The 22,587-nt window shown below is 48.7% G+C and overlaps 1 protein-coding gene across 1 annotated transcript; it reads left to right on the top strand.

Moving 5' to 3' along the window:
• Positions 1-10,692: 10,692 nt before the first annotated feature.
• GALR1 (galanin receptor 1) lies at positions 10,693-21,878 on the top strand. Its single transcript, XM_061131283.1, has 3 exons — positions 10,693-11,358; positions 15,797-15,862; positions 21,407-21,878. Exons 1-3 carry the CDS (start codon positions 10,693-10,695, stop codon positions 21,722-21,724), a joined length of 1,050 nt encoding a protein of 349 aa, XP_060987266.1. The 3' UTR covers positions 21,725-21,878.
• Positions 21,879-22,587: the final 709 nt, after the last annotated feature.

Below are 22,587 nucleotides of genomic sequence, written 5' to 3'. Positions count from 1 at the left end.
AAGGCTATGGTTTTTCCAGTGGTCATGTATGGATGTGAGAGTTGGAGTATAAAGAAAGCTGAGTGCTGAAGAATTGATGCTTTTGAACTGTGGTGTTGGAGAAGAGTCTTGAGCACCCCTTGGACTGCAAGGAGATCCAACCATTCCATCCTAAAGATCAGTCTGAATGTTCATCATCAGAAGGACTGATGCTGAAGATGAAGCTCCAATACTTTGGCCACCTGATGCAAAGAGCCGACTCCTTGGAAAAGACCCTGATGCTTCAAAAGATTGAAGGCAGGAGGAAAAGGGGACGACATCGGATGAAATGGTTGGATGGCATCACTGACTCTATGGACATGAGTTTGAGTAAACCTCAGGAGCTGGCGATGGACAGGGAGGCCTGGCGTGCTACAGTCCATGGGATCACAAAGAGCTGGACAAGACCGAGTGACTGAACTGAACTGACTGAATCTGGATCTGAATTGATCTTAGTTGTTCCCTGTGTGATTTGTGGAGATGCACCCTGGCTCAGACAGTAAAGAATCCGCCTGCAATGCAGGAGACCTGGGTTCGATCCCTGGGACAGAAAGGTCCCCTGGAAAAGAAAATGGCAACTCACTCCAGTATTCTTGCCTGGAGAATCCCATGGACAGAGGCGCCTAGCGGGCTACAGTCCAGAGCATCGCACATGACTGAACATGCGTGCATGCACACTCCCTTTTCTAACCTGAATTTCCGTGTCTTCATACCCTGAGTGTCTGTGAAGATTCTGATGGTTAAAAATGCCGGGTTGCTTGTCCGTGAGTTGCTTCACACACTGATGCTGACCCTCTGGCCTCTCTTTGAACTCCTGTCCTGGCGACTCCTGTTCATTTGTAACACCACCCTCGGCTGCGTTCTGCTTGCTCTTTACCTTGTTTCTTCTCCAGAGTTGGAAAGTCTGGAACCTCTGTGCCTGAACAGAGAGAGACGGGGTGATGGGTGGAGGTGGTGGTCAGAGTGGGAATGTGGGGTGAAGCACAGCTTACACTTAGGGGACAGAGGACGCCCGGCCAGATGCCTAGTCTCTGCCACCCCGCTTCTTTTGAAAACTGTTTTTACTTTTTTATTTATGGCCACACTCACAGTACGTGGGATCCTGGTTCCATGACCAGGGATTGAACCCATGTCCTCTGTACTAACATAATACTTTGAAATATCTTCTCCATCAAGTGTTTGGAAAAATAAAGTTTGTTACAGAGTTCACCTGGTAAAAACATAGAGCTCTTAGGGGGTCTATAGCCCCCTAAGCCTATAGCCCTTTAAAAGAGATCTTGTTTTTCCTGAGTTCTATTTCTTTTATCAGCTCTGGAGTATTTGGGAGCCATTGACTTAATCACTTAAAAAAAATGCACACATATTTTAATTGGTTAGATTCAATACTGGGCTAATGTTACCTTGGTCACTATTAGTGTTATAGTCATTTATAAATTGTCTTGTATGGTGGAGCTTATAAAAATATTATGGTGATTCAATGAAACAGAAGAGAAGGATGACTCAGAGCTACATTGTTCAAATAGACTATGCTTAGATTTAAACCTTTGCATGATGAAACGACATCCATTTGTTAAAATATCTTAAATTCGTATGATTACGATACTAACTGACAGCAAAGGTACAGCAGCGAGTGTCAGAGGCCCAGTTAGAGCCGCCCGCATAGGTAGTGGCCGAGCCAAGACCAGCCTCTAGCCTCCTGCATTCGCTTGGATATGAAACAGCTCAAAACGGACAGACCCAGCGTGGGTCTCTGGCCCACTTCTCCAGCTTTGTGTATTAGCCCGTTTAATTTTTACAGCATCCTTTGAGTCAGGAATTATGGCCACTGTTGTCATAATCACCACCATCATCTGCAGTGGTCCAGATAAGAACATCTGGGCACAAAAGGAATTAAGCTTATTTTTTTTTTTCCTTCTGTTGAGTGTTTTTTTTTTAATTCAAGTGGAGTTGATTTACCATTTTTTATTATTTACAAGCATACAATATAGTGATTCTGTACCTTTTACTGACATACACTTTCGAAAGTTATTCCTAGATAATGATTATAGTTGTGCTACCCAATTCATCCTTGTTGCTTATCTATTTTATACACAGTAGTCAGTTTTTCTTAATCCTCTGCCCCAACTCACCACTCCCCCCTTCCCTGTCCCATTTGGAAACCACTAGTCTGTTTTCTATGTCTGTGAGTCTGTTTCTATTTTTCATACACATTCATTTGTATCATTTCTTAGATCCACACATCAGCGATCTCATCCAGTATTTGTCTCTCTCTGTCTGACATATTTCACTGAGAATAGAAATCTCTAGGTTCATCCACGTTGCTGCAAATTGCAGAATTTCGTTTTTTTTTTTTTTTTTTTTTTATGGCCATTGAGGTTTTTTGTGTCTCATCTCAAATGTCAACATCATTCCACTGGGTATAAAAGATTATGCCTATTGGCCAAATTGCAATGAACTCTCTTAACACCCCATGGTACTGAGTGGCAAAGCTGGAATTTGAACCTGGACGGTTTCAATCCCATATTCATATTACTATGTTATATAGAGATTTACCACCAGTGGCTTGGTGGTAAACAATCTGCCTGCCAATGCAGGAGACGCAGGAGATGTGGGTTTGATCCTTGGGTTGGGAAGATTCCCTGAAGAAGGAAACGGCAACCCACTCCAGTATTCTTGCCTGGAGATTCCCATGGAGGAATCTCCATGGAGAGGAGCCTGGTGGGCTACAGTCCATGGGGTTGCAGAAGAGTTGGATATGACTGAGCCAGTGAACACACACACAGACACAGATTTAAAGCTTCATATTTAAAGCATTGTTCATTGACCACTTTCAATCATGTGATTAGGAAGTTTTTCTTTTAAGAGTATTTCACTTTATGCTCCATGATAAACATTATCAGACCTAGATTTCAAACATGACTTCACTTTTATCTTTATTGTCCTCTCCTGTGCAGCCAATAATCTGTGTGATGAAATTTTGATTAAGTGACTTATTTCTCATGTGGCTTATTTTAGGGGTGTCCTCTCCTAGAGGAATCAGAATAGTGACAGAAGCTTTATGACCCCCAGTCCAAACTGCACTCATTTGCGGAGTGAATGTGTCACTGTTATTAAAAGAAGTCCTTGTCTTCCCTCTCCCAGTAAAAGGGGGTACTTTGACTGTGTCAGGATCACGTGTTTGGACTTCCTGGGGCATTTCTTAGGAAATCTCCTGGACTCTGGCTGTTCACTTCACAGAGTCGTTGACATCTTTGAGGAGTTGATAAGGCTAGGATGCTTGCTGCACATGATTCTGAAAAACATTTCAGGAGCTTCATGGATGCAAGACGCCCATCTATGAAGCCGGCCTGGACCCCAGAGGACAATGAGTTACTTGGGTGCAGAGCTGACATCTGGATTGGATGTTCCCTGAGGCTTTTGGTTCCCACACCCTGATAACCCTTCTGAGCCTGCAGACATGGCCTTGAGAGTGCTAGAGGTCCTTACCCCACGTGGCCAGAAGCAAAGGCAGGGCCTCTGCTCTGTGAGACCCACCCCAGCGCTCCTCCTGCTGGGGCTGAGTGCTGCAGGGCCCATCCACCCTACATGAAAGGAAAGAGCTGCCCTCAAGGGAGTTGTGTGGTCTGCCCAGAGGGTGCCGGTGGTAGACGGGTGAGCACTTGGGGGGTGGGGTTCTGCAGCTGCCTGAGAACCAGGAGATGACTGATTTGGGTTCCATCCCCAGTTAGAGAACTAAGATCTTGTCCTATCTGGACAGCCAAAATAATTTTTTAAAAAGTGTACAATTTGGTGGCATTCAGCACAGCTGAATGTGCAGCTGTCCCTGCTCTGCAGTTCCAGAACTTCTGCAGCATCGCAAAGCGAAGGTCTGTACCAGTCAGCTCCCCCACCCCCGGCCCCGCCACCCCTCCTCGGATGTACTTTCTGTCTCCGGGAACCTGCCCATTTTAGGTAAAGTTCAATTTTATGCCTTTCATTATGACTTGAATTGTCTAACCATCTGCATGTGTTACTTTAATGAAAGTAAACATTGTCACAAAATGTCAAAATGGATTATGAAGGCAAAAGGGTTATGGACCATTTGCAATTCTTATGGATGCTTTCCTGTTTTAAGATCATCCCAATAAATGTTCTTTTACATGATCTCACGGAGAATGAGATAATTGAATATACCTGGGTCAGACAGTGAACTAATGTACCATTGCTTTTACATAGAAAGGAGGTACTTGTTTCTGTGTAATTCCCAGGGATATTATCACTTTATTAGGCAGGTTGCTGGGCACATCATAGCAAAGGATTATTAGTACATTAATTTGCAACGATTAATTATGTTAAACTTCATTGTAATAAGCTGATTAGAACATTAGGTCGTGAAACGTGAGAGATTTGCTCCACAGCTTTCAATGCAGTTGTTAAACTACCCTAAGAAATTAAATGATTTGATATATTAAATTAGCAGAAAATATTAGGTAATTTTGGATGGCATAATTGCCAGTGGTTCTAAGCACCACACATAATATCAAGCACTCTTCTACATATTTAATCTTAAGGAGATAAGCCATCAGAGGAAATAATTTCTACAAGCACAAAAGTTCATTGTGACCTTGCTTTCCATATTTCATTATCATAAGCAATCTAAATATTTAACAATAGAAAAAGAACTAAGTAAACGTTTGCCTCTCCACTTGGTGGATTAAAAGCGAGAGCTGACAAGAGCATAGAACAATGTCAGAAATTCTTTCAGGATCGAGCCAATAAAAGCCAGTGAATTGTTTTACTGGTGCCATGTTTGTCATTATTTTTTTAAAAAATCCACTGAAACTGATCTTTGTTTAATCAATATTTAATCTAACTTCAATCCTCATTCCTCCTGGCCTGTTGAAAATATTCATGATGCTGTCAACTGTCAGAACATCCAGGTTCTCCCCGCTCTCTCTCTCTCTCTCCTGTCCTTCTCCTACATACGGGGATATCCTTTCTCCAGTCACTTTTTGGTTTCTCAAATTCTTATTCCTTGAGTTTTAGGATTCCTCAAGCTTTGGCCATGCATCATCATTTCTTGGCATTCTGCACACGCTCCATGGTCTGACTTCTGCCTGGGATGTTAACCTAGGTGGGCTGCCTGCAGTAAGAAGCAGACCCTAATACATCAACCCCTCTATCAAGTAGAGATCTCTTTGAGACTCAGTATTCTGAGGCTTCATTCAAGGCAGTGGGGGCAGCTCTTCTCAAGGTCTTCAGGGACCCAGGCCTCAGTTTCCTTGGAGGGTCAGAACACAATTCCGTTGCGTAATGTTTGAATAGAGCTGAATCTGGAGCTCAGGGCTCTCTGAGAAGTCGGTGAAGCAGGGAGGAGGGAGGAGCTTGAGGGAAAGCAGAGTCGGAGTTTCTTCCAGGCCGTGGCATGGTTGCAGTCTGAGGAGATGGAGCCCAGCAGAGGTGGACCCCTCCAGAACCAGGTGAGGGACCTGCTGGAGGAGGAGGCAGGAGCTGCTGGGACCAAGCGTCAGGCCAGCTTGGGAGGAAGTGTGTGCTGACTGTGTTCACGGGACGTGGATGCTCTTGGAAGTGAGGTGGACAGGATGGAAGGGCTTTGTCTGCTTCACTGAGTCCTTTGCACCCAGAGTTTCGTGGTTTGTGTCCTGAGCTGGGAGTGCCTTGGGGATGGGGTCAGGGGTTCACGGCAGCCCCCAAGCACACTTGGTCCATAAGCAGGTCCCTATCCGGTGCGGAACCTGGAGTTCTAGTTTGACAACATTTTAAATGACTTCATTTGGATCCTTTTGAGTGATTTTCTTGTAAAAGAGGAATTTCTGCCTGTAGTTTTCAATTTATTGAGTCCTATGAGATGAAACAGTGACACTTTTTCTGGAAAGAGACTTGGAAGACGTCCTTCATTCTTTTAGACTAGAAAGTATATGTTTACTTCTCTTCTGAATATTTGAAAGTCTGGGTTTGAAATGAAGTACGTGGGAAAAGTAAAAACATCTCAGAGCATCCAAAGTACAAACGTATAGCTCTTGCTCTCTGTCCTTTTCAGGACCCCCTGGAATCCCTGTCTCTGTAACAAGACTTATCATCCTGTAAGCAATGGGTTTTTGTCTTCTTTCCTCGTGGGGCTATGTGTTCCTGGACATCACCCACATTGCTAACCATTTCTCCTGGTGAGCTCAGCCCGGATGGGGAGGCACCAGCCCCTCAGAGCACTGAGATCTATGAACACAGAGCTCCATGCAGATGATGCAGGGATGCCGGGCTGAGGGCTTAGTTGTGTTTTTCGATCCTTTGGACTGTAGCCCTCCAGGCTCCTCTGTCCATGGGATTCTCCAGGCAACAATACTGGAGCGGGTTGCCGTTTCCTCCTCCAGGGGATCTTTCTGACCCAGGGATTGATCCTGCATCTCCTGTGAGTCCTGTGTTGCACTCGAATCCTTTACCTGTTGAGTCAAATTGGCCTCCTGGGTCATACTCCTTTCCTGTTTAACAAATAAACCCTGTATGTGAGAGAAGGTTTTGGTCACACATTTGCGGTCTGCAGGGCTCCTCCACCGCGTTCCCTCTGGGGCTGGTGTCTTCTGTTGTCAGGATGCTGGGTGCTCGCACGGTGACGACGGAGCAGCACGGACGGTCCGGGCCAGCCACCTCCTGTCCTGACTCTGGGTTTCATTAGATTCCCCCAGGGTCTGCTTGGTCACCTGCCGGGGTGGCGTCTGTCAGCTTTCTCCACCTTAAACTTACTCTCTGCCACCCGCCCGCACTGTGGTCTTTGGAAGGAAGAATGTAAAAGGGTACATTTAAGGGAAGGGAGTTGCATCCATCTCTTTTATCCATAATAAAAGATAAGATCCATGAAATAAGGAACCTGGCTTTGTTTTTTGTTCTGTTTTCAGAACCTAAAATAATTTTGGGCAAGTAGCAGGCACTGAAGGGTAATGAGTAAAAGAATAAAAACAGACCACATTCTTTCTCCTTCCAATTAAAGGGAAAAAGCCACCTTCAAATGCAATCCTAAGTATGACAAAAAAGAGGAGGAAAAGAAGCATGGAAATAAAAAACAAATAGGAAGTATTAGCATAAAATAAAGTGTTAAAACTTAGGGTTATAAAAACTTATTATAACAGTAAATGTAAACAGATTAAATTCACCAGGTTAAGAAAAAATGAGATTATTAAGTTGGATTTTAGAGTAACTCAGTTATGTGCTGTTTCCAAGAGATATCAGGGCATCACGGGGCATAGAAGATTGAAAAAGGTTGAGCAGGCCAATGAAAAGCAACAGTGTTGGTATATTTACAGTAATAACAAAGTACACATTAAGGGAATTATAACCCCAGCCATATAATATTAAAATAAGACCAAAACCCCACAGAATATTATTTAAGAACATATGCATATGCCATAAATGTATAAATAAATGATCAATAGATGATACACTTAGGTTACCTGGAGATGCTGGGGTGAGGGTAAAGTTTGTGATTGGGGAAGAATACAAAAGTGTTTTCTTTTATGATTCCAAGCTGCTTGATGGGCCTATCAGTATTGCATACAGTTTTATAATATCTGTTCCATGTTGAAAATAGTTAATAATAATAAGAAAACCCTTCCCCAAATCTAATTACAAACAACTTCCAGTGCAGTGCAGGACACCATCACCATGACAGTGTAGGTCAGAGGGCCACTTGGCCCTGAGGGTGATGGACAAGACAACTGAACAAGGTCCAGCCATCGTCTAAGGGAAGGCGAGGGTGTTCTTGCTTTACTTGATAAGCTACTTAAACTCAATCTCATCCTCTGGGAAATGGGTGTGGACACAACAAGAAGGGAACTGCCAGCACTAAATGAAGCAAAGAATGCAGGTAAGATGCCTGGTACATAGCAGGTGTTCGATGAACTGCCTCAGGATCTTTCTGGAAATGAAGCAGAATACAACTATCCAGGTAGAGTCAAAGAGAAATCAAATCCCACTTACTCCCTAAACTTCTGAGGCCAGGGCAGACCTGCCTCAAGGTGCGTACTTCCATCACAGCACCTGCCCCCGGGGGACACTGCACCCTGTTCCCCACCGCATTCCCCGCCCCCTCAGCCACTGTGTCCAGCGCCTAGTGGACCCTCGGGCGTCATCTGGAGAATGGTGGGAGGTATGGGGATACTTGAAAGGGAATATAGACAGATCATGTAAACACTGCGAATTGAAGGGATCAACTTCAGCCCCTTAATTGTGAACCGGCAAGCATATAACGCTTACTAATGCTCAAAATTCTCCAAGCCAGGCTTCAGCAATACGTGAACTGAGAACTTCCAGATGTTCAAGCTGGTTTTAGAAAAGGCAGAGGAACCAGAGATCAAATTGCCAATATCCGCTGGACCATCGAAAAAGCAAGAGAAAAACGTCTGTTCGCCAAAGCCTTCGACTGTGTGGATCACAATAAACTGTGGGAAATTCTGAAAGAGATGCGCATACCAGGCCACCTGACCTGCCTCTTGAGAAACCTGTATGCAGGTCAGGAAGCAACTGTTAGAACTGGACATGGAACAACAGACTGGTTCCAAATAGGAAAAGGACTACGTCAAGGCTGTATATTGTCACCCTGCTTATTTAACTTATATGCATCATGAAAAACGCTGGGCTGGAAGAAGCACAAGCTGGAATCAAGATTGCTGGGAGAAATATCAATAACCTCAAATATGCAGATGACACCACCCTTACGGCAGAAAGCTAAGAAGAACTAAAGAACCTCTTGATGAAAGTGAAAGAGGAGAGTGAAAAAGTTGGCTTAAAGCTTAACATTCAGAAAACTAAGATCATGGCATCTGGTCCCATCACCTCATGGGAAATAGATGGGGAGACAGTGGAAACAGTGTCAGACTTTATTTTTTTTGGGTTCCAAAATCACTGCAGATGGTGACTGCAGCCATGAAATTAAAAGATGCTTACTCCTTGGAAGGAAAGTTATGACCAACCTAGATAGCATATTAAAAAGCAGAGGCATTACTTTGCCAACAAAGGTCCGTCTGGTCAAGGCTATGGTTTTTCCAGTGGTCATGTATGGATGTGAGAGTTGGACTGTGAAGAAAGCTGAGCGCCAAAAAATTGATGCTTTTGAACTATGGTGTTGGAGAAGATCTTTGAGAGTCCCTTGGACTGCAAGGAGATCCAACCAGTCCATCCTAAAGGAGATCAGTCCTGGGTGTTCATTGGAAGGACTGATGCTGAAGCTGAAACTCCAGTACTTTGGCCACCTCAAGCAAAGAGTTGACTCATTGGAAAAGACCCTGATGCTGGGAGGGATTGGGGGCAGGAGGAGAAGGGGACGACAGAGGATGAGATGGCTGGATGGCATCACCGACTCGATGGGCATGAATCTGAGTAAACTCCTAGAGTTGGTGATGGACAGGGAGGCCTGGCGTGCTGCGATTCATGGGGTCGCAGAGAGTCGGACACCACTGAGCGACTGAACTGAACCGAATACTTCTAGACTTGAAAAGCTCTTTTGTTGTCGGCGGGTCCACAGCAGTGAAATTAAATCTATTCTTTTCATTTTACAAATATTTCGCGCCTTCTGTATAAGTCACTCGGATGAGTAACATAAGGCAAAACTCATCTAAAGTTGGACGATGTAAACAGGACACTTTCCCCTTTCATCTTACCCAGGTTTATCAAGAAAACTCAAACGGCCGTCCGTTTCCTTTCCAGCTAGTTCGCTCCCTAGAACCCGGCAGGGTGGGGGTGGGGTCAGGGATTTTGCAAAGCCCCAGGTAGCCGCAGGGCCAATCACCGGCTTCTGGGCTTCATTCCTGAGGAGGGGAGCCGGCTCCCCGACCGCCAGCCTTGGAGCGAAGGGACACGCGATGTTGATGGAGGAGGAGGCCTGCGCACCGCCCGCCTCCCCGCCCAGCGCGCCCTGATCGCGCACAGCCTTGCTCGCCGCGGTCGGGGCGGGGGCTACACCCCGGCGGCTGCTGCGGTCGCTGGACGCAAGCATGTCCGCAGTGCGCAGAGAAGACCGCGCGACTGTTCTCGGAGAGGCGGTGCGCGGCGACCCACCCTATTAGGATTCGTCCAGTCCCTGCGCGCGCCTCGACTTCCGGGGGGGGCGGGGGGACCCCCCGGGGCAGCGCGGATTTCAGCCCGGCTGAGTCCTCACTACATCTCAGCGGCACCCTGCGGACGAAGGCGAAGGCGCAGAGTTGACCAAAAACTACGAGGGGAAAGCGGCGCCGGCCGGTTGAGGGGCGCGGCGAGCCCTCTCCACGAACCGCGCGCTGCGCTGCTGCGCGCCCGGCTGTGTCCCCGGAACGCCGCGGGAAGGGAGCCGCGCGGAGCAACAGGTGCAGCCCGCAGCCTCTCGGGGACGAGGGAAACGACCTGCAGGGCGCGGAGCCGGTAAGGCGCAGAGAGGGCTCTCTCCTCCCGCAGGGCTGCGCCGGACGGTCCCTCCTCCCCGGCTCGGTGGCGGAGCAGCAGACGCCCGGCGCTCTTGGGACCGCCTCGCGAGTGCAGGAAGGTCCAGCTCCAGCTCCTGTCTGCGTCCTCTCCCAGGTGGCCCAGTCCGAAAAGACGGTGCCACTCGGCCCAGGCGCCTGGGTTCTGAGTGATCCGAGCTGGGTCCCCCGGAGCCCCTCCTTCCCCGGCAGGCGCCCTTCGCCAGCGCGACCTAGGCTCCCCCTGCGCGCCATGGAGCTGGAGGCTGGGAACTTCAGCGAGGGGAACGCGAGCGGGCTCCAGCCCCCGACCCCGGAACCCAGGCCGCTCTTCGGCATCGGCGTGGAGAACTTCGTCACGCTGGTGGTGTTCGGCCTGATCTTCGCGCTCGGCGTGCTGGGCAACAGCCTGGTGATCACCGTACTGGCGCGCAGCAAGCCGGGCAAGCCGCGCAGCACCACCAACCTGTTCATCCTCAACCTGAGCATCGCCGACCTGGCCTACCTGCTCTTCTGCATCCCCTTCCAGGCCACCGTGTACGCGCTGCCCACCTGGGTGCTGGGCGCCTTCATCTGCAAGTTCATCCACTACTTCTTCACCGTGTCCATGCTGGTCAGCATCTTCACGCTGGCCGCGATGTCGGTGGACCGCTATGTGGCCATCGTGCACTCGCGCCGCTCCTCCGCCCTGCGGGTGTCCCGCAACGCGCTGCTGGGCGTGGGCTTCATCTGGGCGCTGTCCATCGCCATGGCCTCGCCGGTGGCCTACCACCAGCGCCTCTTCCACCGGGACGTCAGCAATCAGACCTTCTGCTGGGAGCAGTGGCCCAACCAGCGCCACAAGAAGGCCTACGTGGTGTGCACCTTCGTCTTTGGCTACCTGCTGCCGCTCCTGCTCATCTGCTTCTGTTACGCCAAGGTGCGGGGCGCGGGGCGGGTCCGCGGGCCCGGGGCGGCTCCTCTGTCCCCGCACCCCTCCAGGGCCCCGCCCCCTTGCCCTCGTCCCCCGCGAGTTTTCTGCCCGAGCCATCGCCTCCTCCGGCCGCGGCTTGGGCTTGCGAGTTTGATGCTGCGCGAAAGTTGCTTGGAGTTTGGGCGACACCAGGAAAGTTTGCCGGTCCGGGCGTCCGTCCCGGCCCCCCAAGCCCTGGGCCTTGAGGTTGTCCCCACAGGAGGCGGGGTTCAACGCCCACTTCTCAGGAGGTTTTAGCCACGTAGCCCGCTCAGCCTGCCTTTGATCGCCTGCGTGGCCGCAGCGTTAGGCGAGCGCCGGGTCCTGCCGAGCGAGTCCTTTTGCTGGGTGGAGGGTCCGCGCCCCTCCGCAGCCCTCAACTGGGGTCCGATGGGGGGATTTCCCTGCCTGTGGGGTGCACGGGGCTGGGGCGCCGGCCAGGACCGGCTTTGTGAAACCGCTGCTCCTGGCGACAGAGCTTTGAATTTTATTTCACAACACAAGTTAGGCGTCATAAATCCAAATGGTCAGAAATGTTTCCTCACGGATTCTCCAGAGAACGTTGGATGGATGGGTTTGCAGCTGCCGTTTCCTCATTTCAGTCCTTTGAGGAGGAGGTAAAGAATATTAAATGGTTCAGGTGGCTGGTCTAAAGCCTCAGCTGGGAGACACACGGCTGACACATCTCTGGTCCCCCTACCCCGAAACTCCTTTCTCTGTGCAGTGCCCTTCCCCCCAGCTCAGCACAATCACGTTCTCTTTCATTAATAACACATGGTGTTGAAGAATGTATACTGATCTAAAAGCCTTACACCTTTTACACAGCTTGTTTGTGTGTGTGAGTCACTCAGTCATATCTGACTCTTTGCAACCCCATGAACTGTAGGGGGTCAAGCTCCTCTGTCCGTGGAATTCTCCAGGCATGAATACTAGAGTGCGTGGCCATTCCCTTTTCCAGGGGATCTTCCCTACCTAGGGATCAGACATGGGTCTTCCACATTTTAGGGAGCACATATTATTTGCTGTCTGAGCCACAATATCTGCTTTATAATCAGGAGATGCAGTGGATGGGGTGAGAGCCCCTCTCCGTGACACACCCTCCCCAGTACCATCGCCACTAGAGAAATACTTCTGTGACTGAATTCTGAGATCTGCACCATTTTATCATTTTATCTTCTCTCTCTCTCTCTCTCTCAGTTTCTTTCTGATAAGCTTGTGAACTCTAGGACTCTGAATAATCAGGTGAAGTAGAACAGCAATCAGTTCTCATGTTCCACTCATAGTTTTTTTTCCCCAGCAGAAATGTGGACTATGAGCCACCTGGTTTTGTTTGCCCCTCCCCCAGGCCATCTATCTACAGCAGTGTCTGTTTTGAACAGTAATGTTTTTGGATGTGATCTGAATGAATGTCCTGCACCGAAGGGTTGTGCATAAAGATGCAATAAAGGCAGGAAATTGGGAATCACTGTAGCTTAGCTCTTTGATAAATGGCTGGTTTATCCCCTTTGCTTCTGAGAAAAGCAAATCAAAGCTTGGTCTGCACAGGGCCGTGGTCTCCTGTGTGCACTCTGTCACTTGATCTGCAGGCGACCCAGTAGGTTGGAGCCACTGTGCATATTTTATTGATAAGGAAAGAGGGTTTTGGAGGAGGGAAGCTGCTGATTGTGAGGCAGTGATTGCGGAGCTGGTAAAGCATTCAGGAAGGATTTCCTTGCAGGGCTTCCTAGCCCCCTGGGGGAGGCGGGCCTGTGGGCCATGGGCCTTGAGATTAGAGAGATTCTTTGTGTTTGGCTTTTCTTTCATCATTACATGGATTATACTTGAAGCATATTCTTCCTTTGTTTCCCAAAATTCTGGTCTTTTGGAAATTCAGGTCTTTTTAATGGAAACAACAAGATAAACTTCTAGGAAGGAACCAGCCTACATTTCTGTCATTTGAGACTTTATAAAAGTCACACCTAAGGCGAAGTTTTTAAATTAAAAAATTCAGAAAATACATGATCATTGGGATTTTCTTAAAATATGGAAATAGTTTTCTTTTATGCATAACTGGAAATTCCTTTGAAATTCAAAGTAATATTTGCATATTCATTCTAGGGCTTGAAAAAAGGTAAAGATTAAAGACTTCAGTAGCTTTCCTTTGATTCAGTCACTGTCTGCTTTGCATGGAAGGGTTTTGCTACTTAAACATTACATTTGGGATTGATTGTTACCCCAAGGCCCAGATCAAAAGACATATAAAATCACAGTGTTTTTTTTAAGTTAAGGAAAGGAATTGCATTCCAGAGTTGCCTTCTGCACTGACAGTTTAGTGGAAGGTCCTTTGCACGTGCCCTCCCTGGAGACCCAGAATGCCAGGCTGGAGGATGTCTCTGGGACGCCCTCTGCTGCTGTGGGGCTGGCTCACTCTTCCTCAGGGCAGTGCTTGTCCTGGGCCCTCCTCGGCCTGACACAGATGAACTCGGGAACTGCCCAGTTCCTCCACATTCCCGGAGATGTCCTGTGCCAGGACGGGTGTCGGCCTCCCGTGCACACTTCTGAAAGTGCGAGTGACGGAGAAGTGTCTGCTCACCACTGTCATCAGCTTCCAGAGAAACGCAGTCATAACCCTTTCTCCTTTGATGGAGAGACCTTCATGGGGTCCGTCACACGCATCAGTGTGGGCCCGTAGTGTGCGCTCATGAAGTGGAGCAGAGCCAGGAGAAACACAGTTAGGCGTTCTCGCTGTGGGCCACTCCGCGACATTCCTTAGGCGTTTGTAGTTATGAGATGTGACCCCCGACGCTGTGGAAGGTCTGAGTGGCCCCAGGCCGTGTAACGTAGCAGGTAACATCTGACTTTTCCACGTGGGGTCCTCTCCAGCAGCCCTCACTGACGCTGCCTTGCCATCTCTCCCTTTCTTTCAGTGACCGGGGTCCTCCTCTGTGGAGGGGAGGCTGTCCACAAGGAACCTGGCCAGGCTGGTCCTCTCCGGGAGGGGCCCTGTCCAGCCCGTTCCTTCCTCTTGAAAGTCCTCTTCATTTGTTCCTGCACAAGCCTCCCTTCTGTCGTTGTCTTCCATTAGATTTTTAATACCCCAGTTGCTGATGGCAGGACAGTAGACGGACCCGTTGTCGCTGTACTGAGAGTGACCACAGATGTCCCCGTAGGAAGTGAGAAGCTTGTCTTATGGAGGATCCTGAGCCTTTGTGGGAAGTGAGCAGCTTTTCGGTAGAGCTGGGAGTTTGGAGTCAGAAATTCACACCCCACGACAGCTGCTTGACCAGGGTAGGGAATCGTGAAAGTGAAGTGAAAGTGTTAGTCGCTCAGTCGTGTCTGCCTCTTTCTGACTCCAGGGACTGTAGCCCACCAGGCTCCTCTGTCCATGGGATTCTCCCGGCAAGAATACTGAAGTGGGGTGCCATGGCCTTCTCCAGGGGATCTTCCCGACCCAGGCATGGAACCCATTGCAGGCAGATTCTTTACCATCTGAGCCACCAGGGAAACCCAGGGAATCGTGAAGTGGTGGATAAACCCCGCGGCTTCTCCATCAGGGAGTGACTGATGACTCCAGAGGGTTGCATCCGCCCAGACAGAGCAGCTTTCGTAATACTAGTTCATTTTGATTAAATTATTTCCATGCTGTGGTGCTCCAGGGGGACAGGGAGATGGCTGGAACCCTGTTTCCACTGTTTGGGGGGGTACTCACTGAGGAGGTGATGGGCAGTCTCAAGCCCTTAGTCACCCTGAGCTGATTTTCCTTAGGTTTTTCACTCAGATGGGACATAAGAATGAACTCAAGACCTGCCTGGTGTGTGTACCACCATCCTGACCCTGTTGTACAGCTTACGTTGCAAACTCTTATGTGGAACCACAGTGTCTCACATCTTTTCTCCCAAGTATGATGCTGGTGGGAGAAGACAAAATTGGTGTCTCTAAGGAAGGAAACAAGTGTCTCCCTGGAAGCCTCCCTGGTGGGACAGTAGTCGTGGAACCTCGAAGAATGGTGGTCTGCCAGCCCTCAGTGTTGTTGGAAGGCAGTCTGCAGTCTTTCTACACATCTAGGATTTAGCATATAGCAGGGACCTGGGATTGTGGAACAATAGACTCTTAGGGGAAAGCAGGTGGCAGGGAGGCCAGCAGGGATGCAGGTGTGGGCAGCAGAGTGGGTCTTTCTGGAAGAAACCTCGGAGCTCCCTGCACCAGAGCTCTGCCAACAGGGGCTCCGGACACAGGTGGCTAGAAGACCGGACGTCCATGGCAATCCATGGTCGTCATTACTGCACCAGCTCCTGTGAATTTCAGCTTGCATGACTTTGTAAACCATGGTCTTCCCTTTTCAGAACATCAGGAAATGTCAATGCAAAATGGATAATGAATTTTGCAATTCTGAGGCAAACCGATTTTATTAGTCTGTGTTTTTCAGGTCCTTAACCATTTGCATAAAAAGTTGAAGAATGTGTCAAAGAAGTCAGAGGCGTCAAAGAAAAAGGTAAAACTCCTGGATTTACATTCTCTGTGCCATTTCTGGGGCTTGGTTTAATGTATACTGTTAGCTCTCCTGCATCCTCCTGTGAAATTTTGGTTCCTGGGTTCAGAGAACATCTTAGCCCTGGACAGAGAGGAGACGTGGAGAGGTCTGAGCTGCTGAGGGTGGGCAGGTGACTGAGCTGCCAGAGAACGTGGGTGGAGGTCTGGGGAGGGGCCGAAAGGTGTCTCTTCTGGATTCTGAGCCTCTGGAGAAGGTGCGCTGTAGGTGACTGGCATACGGTGTCAGGTGGCTGGACCCACAATTTGCTTGAAACTGCAGGTGGTGCTCGTGATAAAGTGCAGGAGCCCCGAGTTCCATTCCTGGTTTGGGGGGTTCCCTCGAGGAGAGCGCAGCAACCTCTCCAGTACTCTTGCCTGCAGAACCCCGTGGACAGATGAGCCTGGCCGGCTACAGTCCATGGAGTCTCAGAGACACGACTGAAGCGACTCAGCAGACATGCTTCTTTTATTGTGTATTTACTGTCTCTGATGTGGTCCCAGGAGGCCCGTCTTAATTATCTTTCGAGTGAGTATTGCTGTATCCCTCCCTGAATCCTCAAAGCAGTTGCTCTGCTCTGCTCTATTCCTCCCAGAAATGTGCTGACTTGGCCCCCTGGGGGCAGAACTGATGGGAGGGGCCTGAGGGGAGTCCAGCCCATCTTTAATTGTCTTTGTCCTTCTCCCTGGAATCCCGATTCCCACAAACTTCCTCTGAAGGGTTTGACAGCATCTAACATCCTGCAATTTATTATATTTCAAACCCATTTTGAGGACAAGCTATTTTACAAATCGGGATTAATTTACCTTTTGCTCAGATCATATCCTGGAGAAGGAAATGACAACCCACTCCAGTATTCTTGCCTGGAAAATCCATGGAGAGAGGAGCCTGGTGGGCTGCAGCCCCTAGAGTCACAAAGAGTTGGACACGACTAAGTGACTGAACTGAACTGGAAGATTAGTGAGCATTTTAACATTTACATTGTTGGGCTTTAAACGTGTATGTGTACCTATGGGTGTGTGTGTGCGTATGAGGCATGTGTATTGTTGTTGTGTTAGTTGCTCAGTCATTTCCGACTCTTTGTGACTTCACAGACTGTTGCCGCCAGGCTCTTCTGTCCATGGGGATTTTTCAGGCCAGAATACTGGAGTGGGTTGCCATGCCCTCCTCCAGGGGATCTTCCCAATGCAGGGATCAAACCCAGGTCTTCGGCATTGCAGGCAGATTCTTTACCGTCTGAGTCACCAGGGAAGCCCAAGAATACTGGAGTGGGAAGCCTATCCCTTCTCCAGGGGATCTTCCTGACCCAGGAATTGAACCAGGGTTTCCTGCATTGCAGGCGGATTCTTTACCAGCTGAGCCAGCAGGGAACATATGGCGGTTGGTGGTTTAGTAGCTAAGTTGTGTCCGACTCTTGTGACCCCATGGACTGCAGCCTGCCAGGCTCTTCTGTCCATGGGATTCTCCAGGCAAGAATGCTGGAGTGGGTTGCCATTTCCTTCTCCAAAGGGAACATATATATAAATGCAATTCTTCCCAAGAGAAAGTGAAAGTGAAGTCGTTCAGTCGTGTCCGACTCTTCACGACCCATGGACTGTAGCCTACTAGGCTCCTCCATCCATGGGATTTTCCAGGCAAGAGTACTGGAGTGGCTTGCCATTGCCTTCTCCAGGATATGATCTGAGGGGGAAAAGTTCTCAGCATTTGGAGGAGGGAAGATTTTCTCTTCTATTCTCTCACAACCTCTGACCCTTAATAACCACTGAACAGATGTCAGATCTCTTTTGATGTTTTTAATTACCTCCTTGTTTGCACAGAACAAATGGTTTGTGTATGTGCATGTACCTGCGTCTAGGCCAGGGCTAACAGATAGGTGTGGGGAGTAGAGTAGGAAGATGGAATGGGGAGACAGGGGCAGAGGAGGGGAGGGCCCAGGGTGGAGAGCCAGAGCTCCTTCACCCAGAGGCGAAGGTTGGATCGGCTCAGATGATGCTGCTCTCGGTCCTGGCAGAGAAGAGTGTTCCTGGGTGTGTACACGCAGCCGCCTCAGTGGCTGCGTAGGGCCCCTTCCCCTTCCCCTGTCCATCCATAAGGGCTCCACTTCATGTGAAGGCTGGTAGCATTCCTGGGGTGGAGGGTTAGGTTCAACACAAATGTGCTCAATAGCTATCCTGCCTGTTTGGAGGAAAATAGAGAAGAGTGTGCTTTCCTTTGCCAAAATAGTAGTGACCACCGTACAGAGCCGGGCCTTGATTAACACTAGGCTTGGCTGGACCTAAAGAAACATTTTCTGGCACAAGGCTGATCAGATAGGAACACAAGATTCTTAACAATTTCTGGAAGACTTCCCAGTGGGGTAGGCTTCCCCAGGATGGTTCCTGGTAATAGGGAGGTAGATGCGAGACCCTCATGGTACCTTCTTAACCACGAGATTCTTTTAACAGCGGCTCTTTCTCCCCATCTGGCTTGGAGTAACTCAGCAAGCTTTTTGGCTGTCATTTGTACAATTTACAAAATGTTTCTCATCAATCTCATCATTTACTCACTTTTTCCTTCCCTGCCAAGTTCCATTAGATGGATTATGTGTAAAATTCTTTGAAGGAAAAAAAAATCAGATGTCTCAGATGTCTTGAAAAAGAGCATCTCACAGGAAGAGGAGAAATTACTATATTTCAGATACTTTCAGTGCAAGAAGTAAAAAGAAGGCAGGCTAATAAAAGGCCCAACCTTAAGTATAAGAATTCATGCAGAGGCTTGGCACGTAACTTTCAACAAGGACTTCTTCTCTATCAAATGGTGATGCTGTGGTTCTGTACCACACATGGACAGACGGGGAACGTAGGCAATACGTTGGGTGTAAATCCATCTGTGATTCAGGCAAATGATACTGTAAGAAATGAAAATAGCCCCCATCCCCACAGAGGGCCTCGTCTCCTCACTGCCTGACTTTTCTAAGGGGAACCTTTCAGAGGAGATGGTGTGGGTCAGCCCAGGTGCAGTTAGCACCAAGGAAGCACTCAGCCCCCTCGAGGGGGGCAAGGCCGCTTGCTTTTGTTATGGCTTATGTGGAATTCTTCACTGATTCTTTAAGCACTCATGAGCTATCCAGGAAGGCAGGTTCCTGGGCAGGTACGTCATCCACACGACCTGTGGAAGCATGAGACCCCAATACCTGAAGTGCTGCGTGATGATGGCTCGCTGAAAACCCAGGTACAGTCGCTCAGTCCTTTCTGACTCTTTGCGACCCCATGGACTGCAGCATGCCAGGCCTCCCTGTCCATCACCAAACTCATGTCCATTGAGTCGGTGATGCCATCCAGCCATCTCATCCTCTGTCATCCCCTTCTCCTCCTGCCTTCAATCTTTCCCAGCATCAGGGTCTTTTCCGATGAGTCAGTTCTTTGCATCAGGTGGCCAAAGTTTTGGAGCTTCTGCTTCAACATCAGTCCTTCCAATGAATATTCAGGAATTTATGATGGACTGGTTGGATCTCCTTACAGTCCAAGGGACTCTCAAGAGTCTTCTCCAGCATCACAGTTGAAAAGTATCAATTCTTCGGTGCTCAGCCATTATTTTGTTAGTACAGTGAGTTATTTTGACCAGATCTTGACCTTGAAGTGGTATGTTCCAGGTGCATGTTTTCTGAGTTGGGGGTAGGTGAGGGTGCTGTTCTGTGAGTGGATGTCTTCCCAGTTCCCTGGTCCTGGTCCTCTGACGTGAGGGAGACACAGGAGGGAGCCATGCACGTCTCTCCCTGGGCACCTTGATGTGCTCCCCTAATGTGATGCTGTAGTTGGTGTGGAGGCCACTGGGGTGCAGGGCTGAGCGCCAGGGCCTGTGTGCAGGGCGCCCACTCCCGTACCAGCTCGGATGGGATGAGATGCCTGTGAAATAGGCAGAAAATAAATAGTGAACTTTTGTTGACACATAACTGGGAGCATAAACATTGTATTAAACAAGCATTCTGTTAAATTCTTTTGGGAGCATCATTTGATAAATGATAAAGTTTATGTAAGTACCCATTGATATTCTTACAATATTATTATATTGTAATCTTAAGGCACTCACATTCCAAAGCTACAGGCAGACCAAGGAAAGGAACCCCGTTCATGGTTCTGAAAAGACCAGTAGACCTGCTAAAAATAAAAGGCAGATTTTGAATGAACTTGGGTAAATACACACAGTAACAAACCCTCCATAGAAAAGACACCCTGCTGACCATTGCCCTACAGGGATACAGATACAGTGTGGCTCTTATCTGTAAGCTGTCGGGGTGTAGTTCTGCCCTCAGCTTGTTGCTTAGTGAAGACCTCGTGAAAGGAGCAGTGAAACAGAATACCCAGAGAGCATGCGTTCTGTGCCGCGCAGAGATGGCCTTCCTGTCTTAGGGAGGACAGCGGGTGTGCTCCGCGCTCTCTGCAGATGTGACTGCATCTAGATGGTTATTGACTCATCAGGAGCGCAGCCCATACACTGCTGGGTAGATGGATGGACAGCAGATGGTCCTTGGCCTAGGGAGCGGGGCGCTGGTCTGCCGTGCGTTGGGCACATGGCAGCCTCAGTCTGTAACGCTGCTGCCCTGGAAACCCTGCAGTCAGGTTTGTACCTGAGTTGTTTGAAGCTGTTAAGTGGACCAGGTCCACTCAGAGACCCATCACGTTGGGTCACCCCGGTCACAGGCCAGGAGGCTGAGGCACAGGGAGGTGGCCTCATTTTTCAACATTGTAGACAGATTCTTTACCATCTGAGCCACAAGGGAAGCTGGCCTCATTTTTCAAAGGTCATCAAACCCTCGGCTTTTGTGTGGCTCGTGGCACCTTCTGAGCACCCGCGTGGTCATAGTAAACATGAGCGTAACTCCCGTCTCCGGCGCCCTGACCGCCCTTGCTCTGACCTCATCCTGAAGTCCGAGCGGCTCCTCTCCCACCTCTGCCGGGTTCCCTGGCTTCCAGCCTGCCTCTTGGACAAGCTTCCTCTCCAAGTCAGTCGGCTACCCCGTGTCTTTCTTGGAAGACTGCTATCTTAAGCCTCACGTTCTGGGTGCTATGGGCTGTGACAGCCGGATTCTAACTCACGGGAAGTAACCGCAAAGTCATTGCCATCACATGAGAACATTCCTGCAGGGTGGGGGCCAGGCGTCTCCTGTGAAAAGACCTGTGGGCCCACAACAGTTTCCTGGTTGGGGAGTCCCTGCTCCATGGTGTGAAGCTGGAGGGAAAATAAGCACCTTCCTTCTCTCTCTCCTTCCCCTCCACCCTCCCTCCCTGAATTCATGGACCCCAGTGGGATCAGGTCTCTCCAGGGGCAAAGTGGACAGGGGGCCACTGGGCCATGCTTATAGCTCCTTTAGGGGTGTGACTGCGAAGTGAAGACCAGCGCCCAGAGCAGGTTTAGGACGCACTTGATTCTGTGAAAACGCACAGAAAGTTCCCTCTGTCAGTGCATGAGCTGGAATGCTGGGTTCCTGTCTGTTGTGACCAGAGCCTCTGCTTTCTTCCCTTCTTGTAGACTGCGCAGACGGTGCTGGTGGTGGTGGTGGTCTTCGGGGTCTCCTGGCTGCCCCACCACGTCATCCATCTCTGGGCTGAGTTTGGGGTGTTCCCGCTGACCCCTGCCTCCTTCTTCTTCAGGATCACTGCCCACTGCCTGGCCTACAGCAACTCCTCCGTGAACCCCATCATTTACGCCTTTCTCTCTGAAAACTTCAGGAAGGCTTATAAGCAAGTGTTCAAGTGCCATGCCCGCAAGGAGTCACCTCTTAATGACACTAAAGAAAATAAAAGTCGACTAGACACCCCACCATCAACCAATTGTACTCACGTGTGAAAAAAGAGTATTATTTAAAAGTGTGGTGTTTGCATGCATGTGGACCAGACACAGAGAAATACATTGGGGTGTTAAGCAAGGCAGTAACTTGCTATCTTAACAACAATTCATATTATATTGTTTGAATTCCACTTGTGTTTAAAAAGTACTTTGATCTGCCTAGAAAATCCCTAGGTCTAGTGAAGGCCATTTCTAAATTTTATTTCTAAATTCTATTCCATAAGCAAAAGATAATAATATGGTTTTATACATCTTAAGAAATGAAAGTTTCTCAAGAAACTTTATTTAAAGACTGTAAAGAGTCTATAATAGGACTCTCTAGATTTGTATTCTTTGTCAGATGAGGAAGAAGGGCCTATCAAGGTGGTCAGGAATATTTGTGATCTACATCTTGAAGTAAATTTAATTAGAAAACACATTTGTGCTTTAGTTCTTCAATTTTAAGATTGGGGTAAAATTGAAACTATATGTGTTTCAGATATGATTATGGACACTTGATCCTGAGTTTTATTTTTGTGGACATTTATACTGAGACATATATATTTGATGGAAATAAGCTTATTTGCACATTTGCTGCATCTGCTCCCAGTTGTAAACAGTGCATTGGGCTTCTGCAACGTGCTGTGTCCATCTGCAGTCATGAGGTCTCTTAAGCTTATCTCAGGTGGTCAGCAGGGGTCACAGCATGACCCTGGGGTGTCAGCCAGCAGGACGTCAGTGAAAAACTACTCTGTGAACTAGTCTTCGTTGAGATGACCAGAAAATCAGGGAAAACCACCACCTGTGACTATTCTCATGGTGGAAGCTGTGAATGAGTTGCTGAGAATGAAACTGGACGTTAAAAATTTATGTATATATATATA

Source organism: Dama dama, chromosome 27 (assembly GCF_033118175.1).
Source record: "Dama dama isolate Ldn47 chromosome 27, ASM3311817v1, whole genome shotgun sequence".
NCBI lineage: Eukaryota > Metazoa > Chordata > Mammalia > Artiodactyla > Cervidae > Dama > Dama dama.
The sequence above is the reverse complement of the archived record's forward strand: the minus strand, read 5'-3'. Positions and strand labels throughout refer to the sequence as shown.

Coding starts and splice junctions, on each gene's coding strand:
- GALR1 (XM_061131283.1), top strand. CDS start 10,693: ATGGAGCTGGAGGCTGGGAACTTCAGCGAGGGGAACGCGAGCGGGCTC. Junction 11,359..15,796: donor TCTGCTTCTGTTACGCCAAG/GTGCGGGGCGCG, acceptor TGTGTTTTTCAG/GTCCTTAACCATTTGCATAA. Junction 15,863..21,406: donor CAGAGGCGTCAAAGAAAAAG/GTAAAACTCCTG, acceptor CCCTTCTTGTAG/ACTGCGCAGACGGTGCTGGT.